The sequence below is a fragment of the Culex quinquefasciatus genome, chromosome 1 (genome assembly GCF_015732765.1).
Source record: "Culex quinquefasciatus strain JHB chromosome 1, VPISU_Cqui_1.0_pri_paternal, whole genome shotgun sequence".
Classification (NCBI taxonomy): Eukaryota; Metazoa; Arthropoda; class Insecta; order Diptera; family Culicidae; genus Culex; species Culex quinquefasciatus.
This window is the reverse complement of record NC_051861.1, coordinates 93572752-93587165: the sequence shown is the minus strand read 5'-3', so window position 1 is coordinate 93587165 and position 14414 is coordinate 93572752. Positions and strand designations below refer to the sequence as shown.

Sequence of the window (14414 nt, the reverse complement as noted above, 5' to 3'; positions counted from 1 at the left end):
AGCCTTGACGATCAAATGGAGCCTAACATTTCAAAAGGGCGCATGGGTTTTGTGAACAGGAGTGTGTCTCCTTCACTCAAATGACAGTTTACATAAGGTATAATAGAGATGCACTCTTGTTTGCAAAGCTCTATGCCCTACACAGCAAAAAATCCGATGGTAAAATCGCATGCAAAAGCATGCACATCACCTTCGTCAAAATAAACACTTGATATTACACACTGCATGTACATTTTTTGCAAACACAAAAAAAAAGTTGCAACCGACGGGATTCAAACCCAGCACCAATAGTAAGGACTGGCACCTTAGCCCACTCGGCCATCAGACTGATGAAAAGCTGTTTGGATAAACGCATACATGAGCTTGACATTTCGGTCAAGTAGGTTTCCCATACTGATGGACTACATTTTTCAGGGTGTAAAATCAAATAAAATTGCATAAAATAATGCAATTTTTATTTTACACCCAGGCCTTTTACACGCAGCTGGATTACTACATTTTTAGCTGTGTAATGAAATGAATGGCATGAAATAGTCGTCTTAATTACTAGTGTTCAACTTATGAACTGTTCATTTATGTTTATTGGTTTTTGGAAGCGGCAAGACTGGTTTAAAAACAAGATCCTTTACCTTATTTGGCGTTATAATAAAACATTCGGGGGTTTGAGATTAAATTTACTTTCAGACAGTTTAGTTTAGGTTGTTGATTAAAGTTAGATAGTTTTCCGTAGATGAATAATTGGACTTAAATGATTAGTTGATTTGAACGAAGTGTAACATTTCATTGGCAGATCTGTTTCTAGTTGTAATGTACGACAAGACTATTGACGGACGTGACAGGTCGGCAGTTAGTTTTCATCTTTTTTTCTCTAGTATTTTTTATTTCCTTTAAATTTGGAATACATCATAGGTTTCTTTTGTATAGATCTCCGATTAGTTACATTTTCTTATTTAATTAACTAATAATTTAATTTATGCCGGGCCTTCTTACTTTGAATCACAATTTCAGATTTTCTTTATTCAGTGTTAAACTTAGATTACCGTAACTGCTCAAATCATCCAAGTTCTTACTACTCACATCAACACTAATTTTCTTTCACCTTCCCCCTCCCGATCCCCTATATCTTCCGGTGGTGTTCATTTGGTATGCAATACTAGTTCGGCCACTACCCTTTTTTCCACAAGAAACCGGACTTGGACTGACTTGAGGCCGCGTCCCCCACCTTGCTCCGTAAAAAAAAAAAAAAAAAAAATATATGTTTATTTGTTAACTACATTCATTTAATCATTTTAAAGATATGCCCTGAACATTTTTGTGAGTATGATTTTCAGTTATCGGAAAACTTAAATATTGAATAAAATCTAATCGTTGTTAGTTTTGGATGTTTATTGAAGTCAACTGCAAATGTGTTTAAAGAATTAGTCTCTTCAAGCATTTTTTTTATTAAACAATAGTATTGTTAAGCATCCTTTTTTTTTCATAGGCTGTGTGTGCTTTCTTTTTTTTAATTTGTTGTTTCTTCATTTACAAAAATGGTCAATAGCTTGATTTTTTTTATAAATCATTGATATTTACTTTTATATAAAGAGTCAGATAAGAAATGGCAATTCATTGAGTTTCTGGGAAAGTCGGGAATTTGAAAATGGGATTTGAGTGGTCACCCTGACTCTAAAACCCGATTTGATCCCACCAGGGGTGAGATAGAGCCTTTCTTACTAAAGAATATAACTTCTTTCAATTCATAACATCGACTTGATACAAAAAATCTTATAATGAAAGCAAGGTATTATTAATGATGTTCCAAAATAAATTGAAAACGCAATTTTCACCGAAAGAATAATTTTAATCGTACAAATTCTTAATCAAACAAGCGTTTATGACAAACGCAAGCATGGCAAGCTTCCCATGCGCACACCACGGTTTTGGTTTTCTAGTTTTGGTACGAGCCCAAAAACCGAACAAAGCAGGCGCAAAGCAAAACCGAGGAACAAGTTAACCGCACAGTAAGAAGCTTGCCATTCAGCATCTACGAAAGTGAGAGAGTCAGAGATAGCTATTTTTACAACCGCACCACTACACATTCATTCGCAATACCTTAGGTAGATAGCCATTGGCGTCGCGAGCATTGAAAACTTTGAAAACGATATAAAGCTTAGAAGCTTAGAAAGCTCCTATTGGAATCCAATGATCTCTGTTAAATAAACTTAAGAAATCACGACAAAATGAAGCCTACTTAAAGGCGATTTTAGAAGCACACGGGAAACAAATTGTTTGTAGCCGGATGAATGTCCTATGTCACAAAAGTTTTTGCATAAACATTGGACAGTTATGCAAAAACGGAAAGGGCAAGAGAAACCGAAAAGCTACGATATCTTACATGTTGAAGGAAACATCGGTAGACAAGCTACTACAAACTAGTATAATTGGAGCCAAAACATATATGCGCCAGCATTCTCGCGCCAGTATTCGAAGCTCAACTTGACAACTTGGCGACGAAGCGTCGAAAATCGATGCAGTGTGATTTTTTGGCGATTTTTCCGATTAAAATTCATGCTGAATCTCCATGTTTACGAATATGAAAATGACGTCCAGCCATAAAGTAAAACCTATACCTTACTTTAGTAAGAAAGGCAAAAAGTAAATCGTTGTAAAAATTGATCGGGATTGCCGATCGATGTCAAATTTGTTTCAGATGCTCACTCATGGTCTGTACTATGAATGTAGGAAGAAATTTCGGATAAAATTAGAAACGAAAAATGTTGGCGAAGGTCACCAGGTGGGCTTTTACCTTTTTGCCTTCCTCACGTTACTGAGGAAAGGCTATAAAATCACTCGAAAAATGAACTTCTCAATTAGACCTCCAAGACCCACCTTCATGTATACCTATCGACTCAGAATCAAATTCTGAGCAAATGTCTGTGTGTGTGGTGGGATGTTGATCAAAAAATTGTCACTCGGTTATCTCGACATTGGCTGAACCGATTTTGTCCGTTTTAGAAAGGTATTTATAAGACCTTTCCAACGCGTCCAAGACATTGAAGATCTGACAAATCTATCAAAAGTTATAAGCACTTAAGTGTTATTTATACGCTTTTTGGAGGCCGGATCTCAGATATGTTGATGAAAACGTTGTCCGGATCTCTCATACGATATATCGTTGGATTGGTATTCAAAAGAGCTTTCCAATGCGTCTAAAACATTGAAGTTCTGACAACCCTATCAAAAGTTATAAGCACTTAAGTGTTATTCACGCACTTTTTCGAGGCCGGATCTCAGATATGTTGATGAAAACGTTGTACGGATCTCTCATACGACATATCGTTGGATAGGTATTCAAAAGAGCTTTCCAATGCGTCTAAATCATTGAAGTTTTGACAACCCTATCAAAAGTTATAAGCACTTAAGTGTTATTTACGCACTTTTTCGAGGCCGGATCTCAGATATGTTGATGAAAACGTTATCCGGATCTCTCATGCGACATATCGTTGGATTGGTATTCAAAAGAGCTTTCCAATGCGTCTAAATCATTGAAGTTTTGACAACCCTATCAAAAGTTATAAGCACTTAAGTGTTATTTACGCACTTTTTCGAGGCCGGATCTCAGATATGTTGATGAAAACGTTGTACGGATCTCTCATACGACATATCGTTGGATAGGTATTCAAAAGAGCTTTCCAATGCGTCTAAATCATTGAAGTTTTGACAACCCTATCAAAAGTTATAAGCACTTAAGTGTTATTTACGCACTTTTTCGAGGCCGGATCTCAGATATGTTGATGAAAACGTTGTACGGATCTCTCATACGACATATCGTTGGATAGGTATTCAAAAGAGCTTTCCAATGCGTCTAAATCATTGAAGTTTTGACAACCCTATCAAAAGTTATAAGCACTTAAGTGTTATTTACGCACTTTTTCGAGGCCGGATCTCAGATATGTTGATGAAAACGTTATCCGGATCTCTCATGCGACATATCGTTGGATTGGTATTCAAAAGAGCTTTCCAATGCGTCTAAAACATTGAAGTTCTGACAACCCTATCAAAAGTTATAAGCACTTAAGTGATATTTACGCACTTTATGCATTTTGGATAGCACCCTTTAAATGTGAGGAAGGCACCAACCACCTAAGGGTGGATTAAGTAACGTTTTTTAGGGATTTTTTTCTTATGGTAGGTTAATCAAACGGCTGTAACTCCAGAACCATTTTATGAATCTGGATGAAAATTTGGGAGGTTGTAGAGCTCGAAAAGTGCAATTTTTGAGATAAATAAAATATATGAAAATGAAAAATTTTGACCATATTTTCATTTGAAAACTGTGTATTTTGTTGAAAAGTCTGGCCACATCCGAAAACAGATGGATATTACAAAATTTGAGCGGCAACTCGCCCAGGTTCAGCACACTAGCTTTCATCTGCATTCAGAAGAATCAAAATCGGATTCAGGGGAGCTGAGAACGACGCGACACAAAATTTGGCAAAATTTTACCATATACGAACATCACTCGATCTCCACGGAATTTATTTTCTCAAAATTCGAGGGTTGGAGATAGACGAGTTCTGTCAAGATGAATCGGTAGAGCGTCGAAAATCGATGCAGTGTGATTTTTTGGCGATTTTTCCGATTAAAATTCATGTTTACGAACATGAAAATGACGTCCAGCCATAAAGTAAAACCTATACCTTACTTTAGTAAGAAAGGCAAAACATTAAAAATAAAACAAGATTTAAGATAAGCAAAAGGTAAACCGATTATCCGAAACCTCGATTATCCGATGTTCGATTATCCGATGGTTTGTATGAGACTTCGGATAATCGAATCACGAACAAAAAAAAGTCTATTTTTTTCATTTTCTTATTTTTAACATCACATCAAATTCGAGTTCTGAAACCCCGTTTCAGGTAAATTCAAATGGTCGATGGCCGTAAAAATGCAAAAGCAATTTTGCAGTATTTCGTAACCGCCATTTTGGCCGCCATCTTGGATTTAAAAACTCTATCCCTTTACAGTAGTTTAGGGGTCATACTAAAGCTCGACAATCCAAATTAAAAGACAAAGATCGTGATTCGATTACTCGAAATGATTTTTTTCTGGGACCTTCGGATAATCGAGTCTAGACTGCACCTAAAACACAAGAACAAGAAAAATATGAAACAAGAGAAGTAAAGTTTTTCGTAGAACAAAGTAGCTCAAAATGACCTTATGAACACGGGGAAAAAATTGAAAAAAATTGGGCAGTACGATATCAAGTTTCTCAAGCTAGATTGTATTCAATGTTTTGCAGATATTTGTTTAAATTTCATATACAGAGCGGATTCGCTAATTCAAATGGAACTGTATATCTTCGAAAATGATCAACGGTTTCACCTTAACGGTTTGTAATGTGGTTCTAAATCGCCCTCTCGCGTACTTTCATTATGGTCTTCGGAGAGATCGAAAGACTTAACGATGAGACCACGGGGTTTAGGTGAAAAGGAAGACTGATAGAAAGAGGCTACTTTAGGCAGATATCTCGCAAGCTACATTAACGTTTTCTATCCTCTCTGAGAGTGATAATCTGCGAATTAGATGGGATTAAGTTGTTGCGCTATAACCATGATAGATAGTGTATTGAAACTTTATTGGAGTGTGATCTCCAAAAACACACTGAAACGTGAACGGGAGATCTTCATTTCCTCTTTTGTATTCTCGATTTTATTGGTAGGTTTTCGTACGAGCACTTATAACGAACTCACATTCATGAGCAATTAACTCCAATGCATGTAAACAGGAATCAGGGAGAAGGCAATAGGACGCGAATGTCAAGAAAATGAAGGAATTCGACGATAAATGTGAGAGAATTGAGCGAAAAGAGACCGGTAGTGGAAATTTTTCTCTCAATTCTCTCTCGTTTTGCACAAACGATGAACGTTTTGACCAATACATTCAGAATTGTGCTATTGTTCAAACATCCATGCTCGAAATCAATCCATTTTAACGAATCATCCTTACGATTAACTTGACGCGGTAGGCCTGACCGCTTTAGCGTTTATATGTTTCAGTCGTTATAACAAGAATAATGCCCTGGTCCCCTTTCGTATGCAACATTTGAGATCTGGCAGCAATGTTACATGTTTCTTCGTATCATGAAATATCAAGACTTAGCGGTTGTAATTGATCTTTTCTAGGCAACGTTTTGTAAGTATAACAGCTTCGGGATAATTATTGTTTAGTGTTGTTTATTTAAAGCATCATTCCAAACAGAAATTTAGACTACTGGATGCACAGCTGCATCAGATTTCTCGCAAATATGTCTCCTCTGGTCACGTTACCATCCACGACATGGAGAACGCCCAAGACAAACTCCACGGGGCTATAACGCAACAGCAGCTCTTCTACCTTTTGCCTGTCCCATAAATGCGTATGCGTGCGGAGTGGGTAGTTTGCAAACGTAACAAACTTCCTCATTCCTGGCCACAGCGCGTGCACTGCTGCATTGGTTTGCGCCAAAAATAAACACACTCCCTTCGCACTCGCCACCGACAACACCAAGAGGTGTTTCCATCACGACTCTCTAAGCCGGTCGGCAGGTGATAGTTTTTTTTTCAGCACGTGGGATGTGCCGCGAGCGGCGAATTTGGACGAATCGGTTGTTGGCCTCAGCGTGTACACTTTTTCTAGCTTTGAATCGGTCTAGTTTGTCTTTTGCTAATGATTTTTTTTTATTTTTCTCTTCCTTTTGCAGCCCGACAGTCCGTACCAAGGAGGTGTATTCTTCTTAACCATACATTTCCCTACAGATTACCCATTCAAACCACCCAAAGTGGCTTTTACAACGCGCATATATCACCCTAACATAAATAGTAATGGTTCGATTTGCCTCGACATCTTACGATCTCAATGGTCACCCGCATTAACTATATCGAAAGGTAAGAGTAGCGACAATATTTGCTGAGTTAGCGAGTTAGTTTGCTGATTTTAACCAAAATGTTTTTCTCGCATCTCTCTCTCTTCCACAGTGTTGTTATCAATTTGCTCTCTGCTATGTGATCCCAATCCAGACGATCCGCTCGTACCAGAGATCGCTAGAATATACAAAACCGATCGAGAAAAATACAATGAGCTTGCGCGGGAGTGGACAAGAAAGTATGCTATGTGATGCGTTCCAGACAGTAACCTAGAAATCAACAACAACAGCAACAGCAAGAGAACCAACAACAACAACAAAAACAGTAACCCAAAATTCAACAGCAACCAACAACAACAACAACAAAAGCAACAGCTGCTCCCACTCGTGTCCGACTTGCTTCTCGTCGTCCTTTCCCTTGTTCTGCTCCAGCTGCTGCCGCCGCCGCAACAACTCCCTTTGCCGTTGTTGTCGCCGCCGGATGTTGCCACCGGCGATGCTGCTGCAGGCGGCGCTGACAACAGTGTGGCTCCCCTAGCTTCTTCTACTTCTTTTACCGACATTGTCCGCCAGCAGCTTCTTCTCGATCGCCGCCGCCGCCGTCAGCAACATATGGATTAGAGAGAGAGAGAGCGCAGCTGGAGCGCCGGAACGGCCAGGGGGAGAGCGAGAAAGAGAGAGAGAGAGCGGAAGCAGCAGCAGCAGAAACCATCAACAATATATGCAAACAAAATAATACGTTTAGTTTTATTTATTCAAAATGCGCATACCACAACTACACACAAGAGACACAAGAGAACAATGTCACACGCAGAGCAAACAACATCAGCAAGCAGCAGCAGCAACTACAACAGCAAGTAGCACTCGTCGGTGATCAGCTGGAGAGCGGCGACAACAGCAGCAGCAGGTTAATGTGTGAGAGAGAAAGCAGAGCAGAGCAGAGGAGAGGGATATAGAAAACGCGCGCACGCAGAAGAGATCGGAAACCACCACTACACACACTGATTGAACGGAAAGCTGAAAAACAAAAACAAAAAACAGTAAATAAATCTTATTGATTACTCGTAAAAACAATAACTACTGCGCACCTGCTGTAGGGTTTCGATTGGTTCGATGGACGTCCCTAGAATTGTCAATCTTTTCCGTTCAGACATCTTCCGTTGTAAACGGAGTTCTGAATTATTCCTTCTCAGTTGAATGAAACAAGCTCGTACTTTAAGAATGTTAGTTCATTTCAGTCTCAATCATGCTGCTCATCCCAAATTTTATTTAAAAAAACGACTAAGACTAATCGCGCGCACTGGTACTACATGACCTCCCACTCAATAAAAACTTGATGTTTTTCTCTCACAATAATTAATTAATCGAATTAAAAAATATATAAACTGAAGTTAAAAAATAAACTTAATACAGCGTGAATGAAGATCACTTAGCACTTACCGGTGCCTGCGTTGGTGTTGTGTATGTATGTATTCTAAACCAAAGTGTAAACAAAGAGTCTATTCGGTTGATGTTAACATTTGTTTGTTCACACTTTGGCTGTGGCCCTTGTTGGCACAAAATGACATATTCCTGAAGGAGGAAGCATGTTTGATCCATTGTGTTTGGTAAGTGCGCATTGGACCCAAGGCTGTATATCAAAGGTACTCGTCATCTTGCTTTGCATTAGTGTGAGTGCATGACTCCGTGCCACTAAAATCAAAACAATAACAAAAGAACAAAGAACCGTGCCAGGAAAACCAAAACATAAACAATGTCAATGTCAGTGGAGTGAGAGAGTCAGAGATAGCGATTTTGACAACCGCACTACTACACACTCAATCGCGAGTACCTTAGGTAGAAAGCCATGCATTGGACCGACGTCCGGGGTGTCTCAGGAATTTCAAAAATCGACACTAGACAAGTTTAAGGTTCAATGCATGCTACGTAGTTATGAATGGGGCAACGTGTTTAAAGCGGTATACGCACTTCGGAAGAAATCAGTCAAGAAAAAAAATCAAATGGGCAGCAGCGAAAGCAAGCCAAGGAGGTTGAAAAACCCCCCAAGAAATCGTTCCCTCTCCTTTGTTCTGCTGTTTGACCCCTTTTCTTGGGAGGTGCGTATTGGACCTAAGGACCAAAAGCACCAATAGAAGCACGAGAACTGTTAAACGGAGGTACAACCAATCGAGTAATAGATAATAGCTGCCCAAGTAACCAAACAACACTAAATCGTGTCACTGTTCAGCACTCCAGCGCACCAGCGCTTTAAGAGCTGCGTGCAAAAGCTAATCAGTTTTCGTATCTGCACTAACAGCGCTTTTCCAGCAGATTTGCAGCTGAGTTTGGACTTTATATTTCTGATTTCCAGCTAGGCCCCTACTGTTGTTGTTCCAACCCTGCAAAATGTCAAAAAAATGGAGAGGTAAACATGTTGTTGTCTCTTTTTCTCTCTTCTCTGCTTCTCTCAATTCTATTTTCGGGTTGTTTACTGCTTTGCCGACTCAGCTGACCGAGTGGGGAAATTGAATTATTTGTTTAAACTTGCGGTGTTTACGATTTGATGCTGGAAGTTGATGTGGTCCTGGTGATTCCTGCAACTGTGTCCTCACGGCTAAAGGCTGGTATGCTGATCGGAAGGAACGCAAAACTCTATTTAAAAAAACGCCCAAGGTCAAGGAAAGGGTCACGAAAAGATTTTTCTTAAGCGGTACGCAGCTGAAAAGTAACAGAAACGGAAAGATTGCGTTTGACGTTTCTTCGCGCGGTGCTTGTTTGTAATATGTTTTGATGAAAAAATCAAAGAATTCAAGCAAAACAATGCCAAAGGGCCGTTGTGGGTTTGTAAACAAAGAGTGTGTCCTGCTCACGCTAGAGAATGTTTCAAAGGCAAACTTATGGGAAATTGGACGAGCTTTTCGTTAAAAATATTTACGAGACTGAAAAACCAAGTCTGTCATATAGAAAATGTCAAAAACCACCAAAAATCCCGTTTTTTCAACATTTTTATTTTTAAAACCGCTGTATCTTCCCAAGGATTGGACATAGGACAATGGTCAATACGGAGACTTTTATGTAAAATTGTCTGGAGAATCGATTCCCACTACCGGTTTTTAAAAATTTTGACGTTTAGACCACTTTTCAAAAAACAGTTTTAGTAAATGATTTTTGTATTTTTTTAGGAGAGACATACCATCCTGCATTTTTCGTCAGTCTTTTAGTAACATCTTAGGCTATTTCCTCAAAAATTTTGAACGAAAAAAAATCGTGACATCACCTTCAAATTTAAGTTTTAGACTTAAAAATCAAAAAATCTCATAGATGTGGCGTGTATTTCAGCCGTCCCCTAACATGACAGTTTTCGTGAGTTACGCGTATCCACCGACAGATGGTGAGTGGGCCTCGTCGGAGTCCGCCCAATAAATACGCAACTCAGAATTTGCATGAGAAACTTTTTTTTCGTGACGGCTTTCGCGGCCCACTCACTTCAACTGTTCTAGACTAATATTTGAACGTGGCGTATCTCTAAACAAGTTTTTTAAGAAAAAGATTCTAGACTGCATATTTTGTCGTTTTAAACGGAAACAAGGCAAACATTTTATTTTTTTAAACTATTCGCCATTTTCAAAAGTTTGGCTAGATAATATCGAAGGCCGCCATCTTAGGCCCACTGGGCCCACAAAAAGGGGTACGCTCAGTTTGTATGGGAGCTGTCAACATGCTCCCGGGCTGGTGTATTTATGTTTCAGTGTATTTTTTTCAGAAAGCCCGTCCAATTTCCCACAAGTTTGTCTTTGACCACTTTTTGATACGACGCAACGGCTTCGAGATACAGTAATTTTTAAATTACAGAATACAAAAATATTTAAATACCTTACGCCCTTCTCAAATGTTATTCTCGAGTACTATTTGCTCCATATGCACAAAAATGGCTTATATAGGCCTAGGATAACATGTCTACAAAGTTTCATTGAAATCGGAGAGGGTCTGGTACAAAAGTATCAGAAAAAAAATAGGAAATCAGGGAATTGGGAAATTTGGAAATTATGATATTAGCAAATTAGTAAAATAAAGAAAATTAGGAAATAAGAAAATAATGAAATAAGGAAACAAGGAAATTAAGAAATTAGGAAATAAGAAAAATTTTAAATTAGGAAACCAGGAAATTAGGAAGTTAGGAAATTAAATAAGGAAATTAAAATATTAGGAAGTGGGGAAGTAAGGAAGTTAGAAAATTGGGAAATTAGGATATCAGGAAACTAGGAAATTAGGAAGTTAAGAAGTTAGGAAATTAGGACGTAAGGAAATTAGGAAGTTAGGAAACTAGGAAATTATGAGTTTAGGAAGTTAGCAAGTTAAGGAAATTAGTAAATTTGGAAATACGGAAGTCAGGAAATTTGGAAATTATTAAATAAGGCTGGTACAAATTGGGTACAAATGTTTAATTTTTTTTCCTGAATTCTTAAATTCCTAAATTCTTATATTCCTAAATTATTAAATTCTTAAATTCTAAAATTTTTAAATTTTTAAATTCTTAAATTCTTAAGTTCTCAAATTCTTAAATTCTTAATTTTTCATTCTAGATTTTTTAATTTTGGAAGAAATAGAGTTTTTGATTGTTATAGGGGAAATCTACCCATTTTAATCCTAATAAGCGGTCGTGTTTGAATGATGCTGGATAATCTAGAGTCTTCCTTGAATTTTACTAAAACCAAGTACACCAACGAGTAGAGCAAGTTTTTGTGAACATTTCTGTTTATTTTCACTTTCACTAAAAGTTATTCTATTTCTTTACCAAGCATTTAACAAAAAAAAATCCCAAGGGTATTCTAATCGAGGCGAATGCATTGGGCCACGCCCATTTTTCTAATATCGGCTTAGTTCTTTTTTCTTCCAACACTCTGTCGAGCAAGAGTGTGCCACTTCAGGTTTTCGGCGCGGTTCTGGCACGGTGCCAGAACTTCGAGCCCCGAGCTAACTTCTTTGCAAATTAGGGTAACTTTTGTTAAAAGTGTAAAACGTGTGACGTTTTGTTACGTCAAGCTCTGTTTCGGATTTTGTTTGTTTTTTTTTGCTTTTTAATGTTGTTTAGCAGCAAACGTGCTGGACAATGCGATTGACATGCAGGACACGGCCGTGACGCTCCAGGGTCCGGAACAGCCGGACAAGGATGATTACGGGCACACACGTCGAACGTAGCGTCCGTAATCTACCAGCAGCTGATGGACAAGTACAAAGCGACGCAGGAGGAGAAGTTCAAAGATGGGGAGAAGCGGACCATATCAAAGGATGAAATGCAAAAGGCGAAGGCGCGGGTGAAAGACGCGTTGAACCGGGTTCAGGAGGAGGAAAATTCTCCGAGGACGGAACTGGGGGGAGGGGAGTACGAGGGAGGAAACGGCCGGAAGTAGCCGGAAGGTGGTTGATCGGATCGGTACGAGGAGCGAAGGACGGAATTGGAGGCAAAGGCGAAAGAAGGAAGCTGCGAAGAAGAAAGCCAAACGACCGCAGGGACCTCCTCCACCGGATTTCGCCACGCTGTTAAAGCTGGCCGAGCAGAAGCAGATAGAACCGGTCGAGCTTGTGACGCCACTGGGTACGTTGGAGAAAAAAGAAGAAGGAACCGGAACGGTTGATGACCAAGAAGGAAAAGAAAGTACGAAGGGCGGATGGCTTACTTGGAGGAGAAGAAGATCCGCGCCGTCAGCCACTTCAACTGGCGCGGCCCAACCCGTCAACCAAGACCCCGAACGGCCGCATTCCAAAGCTCAGTCATTTCCACGAGCAAACCCGTGATCAAGCCACCGACTTCAGCTTCATTTTCAAAACCGGAAGAACGACGTTCCTGCGCTCCTCGAAACCCGTTGACCCCGCCCGAAGCAAGCTGGAAGTTGCCCTCGCCTCCAAGAAGCCAACCTCTTCAACGCCGTCAAAACCCACCCGACGCCCTCTTCAAGTTCCACCAGGAAGCCAATCTCAAGTGCCACTTCCGGCAAACCCTCGACATTGTCGTCATCCTCCTCCGCCAAAGTGGCCCCACCCACCTCCAGAGACCAACCCAAATCTTGACCATTCCCCCGGCGAACGTCTAACGGACGCGCCAACTCCCTCCGCTGGACGTCCAGCGCAAACGATCTGGCCCTCCCCCCAGCATCCTCTTCCCAGTTCAAGAAGCGCCTCTCCGTCTTCCAGGACTCGGACTCCGAGATGGAAGACTTTATAGACGACGAGGGCGCCGAGGAGGAAATCTCGTCCCACATCCGGGCCATCTTCGGCTACGAGCCGCTACTTTGACGACCGTACGATGAAGTTCAACTTTGCGCAGGTCCAGCGCGAAGAGTACATCAGCAAGAAGATTGACCTGCAGGAGTACATCGAGGACATACGGCTCGAAGAGGAGGAGGAGAAGCGGCAGAAGGCGCTCGCGAAGAAGGCCTCGGCCAAAGAGAGCAGTGGTAAGAGGAAGTGAGGGGGATGCACCCGGGCTGGACAACCTCTACCGTTCGAAGCAAGCGAAACCGGAAAGTGCACGCAAAACCAAGATAACGAACCTCCGTCGGGTTGTATGACGCCCACGAATGATCCTGCACCGCCGTCAACTGTATACTCCTATACTATAGCGACTCCCTTTCGCAACTCGATTTCGAAATGGCGATCGCAGCGGTTCGAGGGCCACCCACGTCCTAATTCGTGTTCTGCAACTGTGGAAGCTTGATGGTGCCAGCAGACAGTCTGAATGGTAAGTTGCTGTAGTCGGCATTCTTGACACGAATTTATTGTAATTAATTATTTTTGCAGTACCTTCCGGCAATCGCATCGAATGTCGGAGTTTACCTTCAATGTTCGACGAAAATTTAGACTTCATCCACATTTAGAGGACGCCTTCCTCACGGCAGACGCTAATTCCACCGGTACGTATACTAAACATTAATCGGTCATGAACTTGTGACTTAAGGTGATCTTAATTTCGCAGAACGCCTGATCAACAGTTACTGAGGATCGTATATGTGTACATTGACGACTATTTAGGGCATGGCCAGCTGCAACTAGGTGCCGACATGGTTGGTCGATGACGCGCACTATTTGGACGAGTTCGATTAAGACACAAAGAAGACGATCTATAATTCCAAAGAAAATAAGCGAGAAGGCAGCAAAGGGAACCAAGAAACAACTCCGAGACGTGGTCTGGATCGTGCTTGCTCGACTATTGTTTGTGGTTCCATAGGAAGTTCTGGAAGTGGATCCGGTACTGGAGAAAATTGAAAACGCAATGGAGGATTTTGTTAAGTTTTAAAAACCCGATGCAAGCAGAATAAATGTAATTTCCAACAGCAAACTTAATCTTAATCTAGATTGAAATTTTTCTGCTTCTGCAGACCAAATCCGTCCCAAAATAATGTCCAACTCTTACTCATTCAACAAGAGATTGGTTGCATCGGCAAATGTTGGCTAGCTGACCACGGTCGCACTCGCACAGGTCGTGGCACCAGCTTTTAGGTTCATCTTAGGGATTTTCGAAGGTTTATTCCAGAAAGTCAAAGACGCGACA

At 40.5% G+C, this 14414-nt stretch overlaps 1 protein-coding gene and 1 long non-coding RNA gene across 6 annotated transcripts in view; both read left to right on the top strand.

Moving 5' to 3' along the window:
* LOC6052953 (ubiquitin-conjugating enzyme E2-17 kDa) overlaps positions 1–7963 on the top strand; it is a 35799-nt gene extending 27836 nt beyond the window's left edge. For all 5 annotated transcript variants that reach the window (XM_038257420.1, XM_038257428.1, XM_038257447.1 and 2 more), the window contains exons 5-6: positions 6725–6908; positions 6999–7963. In XM_038257420.1, the coding sequence (XP_038113348.1) occupies positions 6725–6908; positions 6999–7138 (324 nt within the window). In that variant the 3' untranslated portion in view covers positions 7139–7963. The remainder of the gene's footprint in view (positions 1–6724; positions 6909–6998) is intronic.
* Positions 7964–13000: 5037 nt separating this feature from the next.
* On the top strand, positions 13001–14201 carry LOC6035793. The gene is made up of 3 exons (XR_005279102.1): positions 13001–13604; positions 13664–13776; positions 13839–14201. It is a non-coding gene; the product is annotated as an uncharacterized LOC6035793 (long non-coding RNA).
* Positions 14202–14414: the final 213 nt, after the last annotated feature.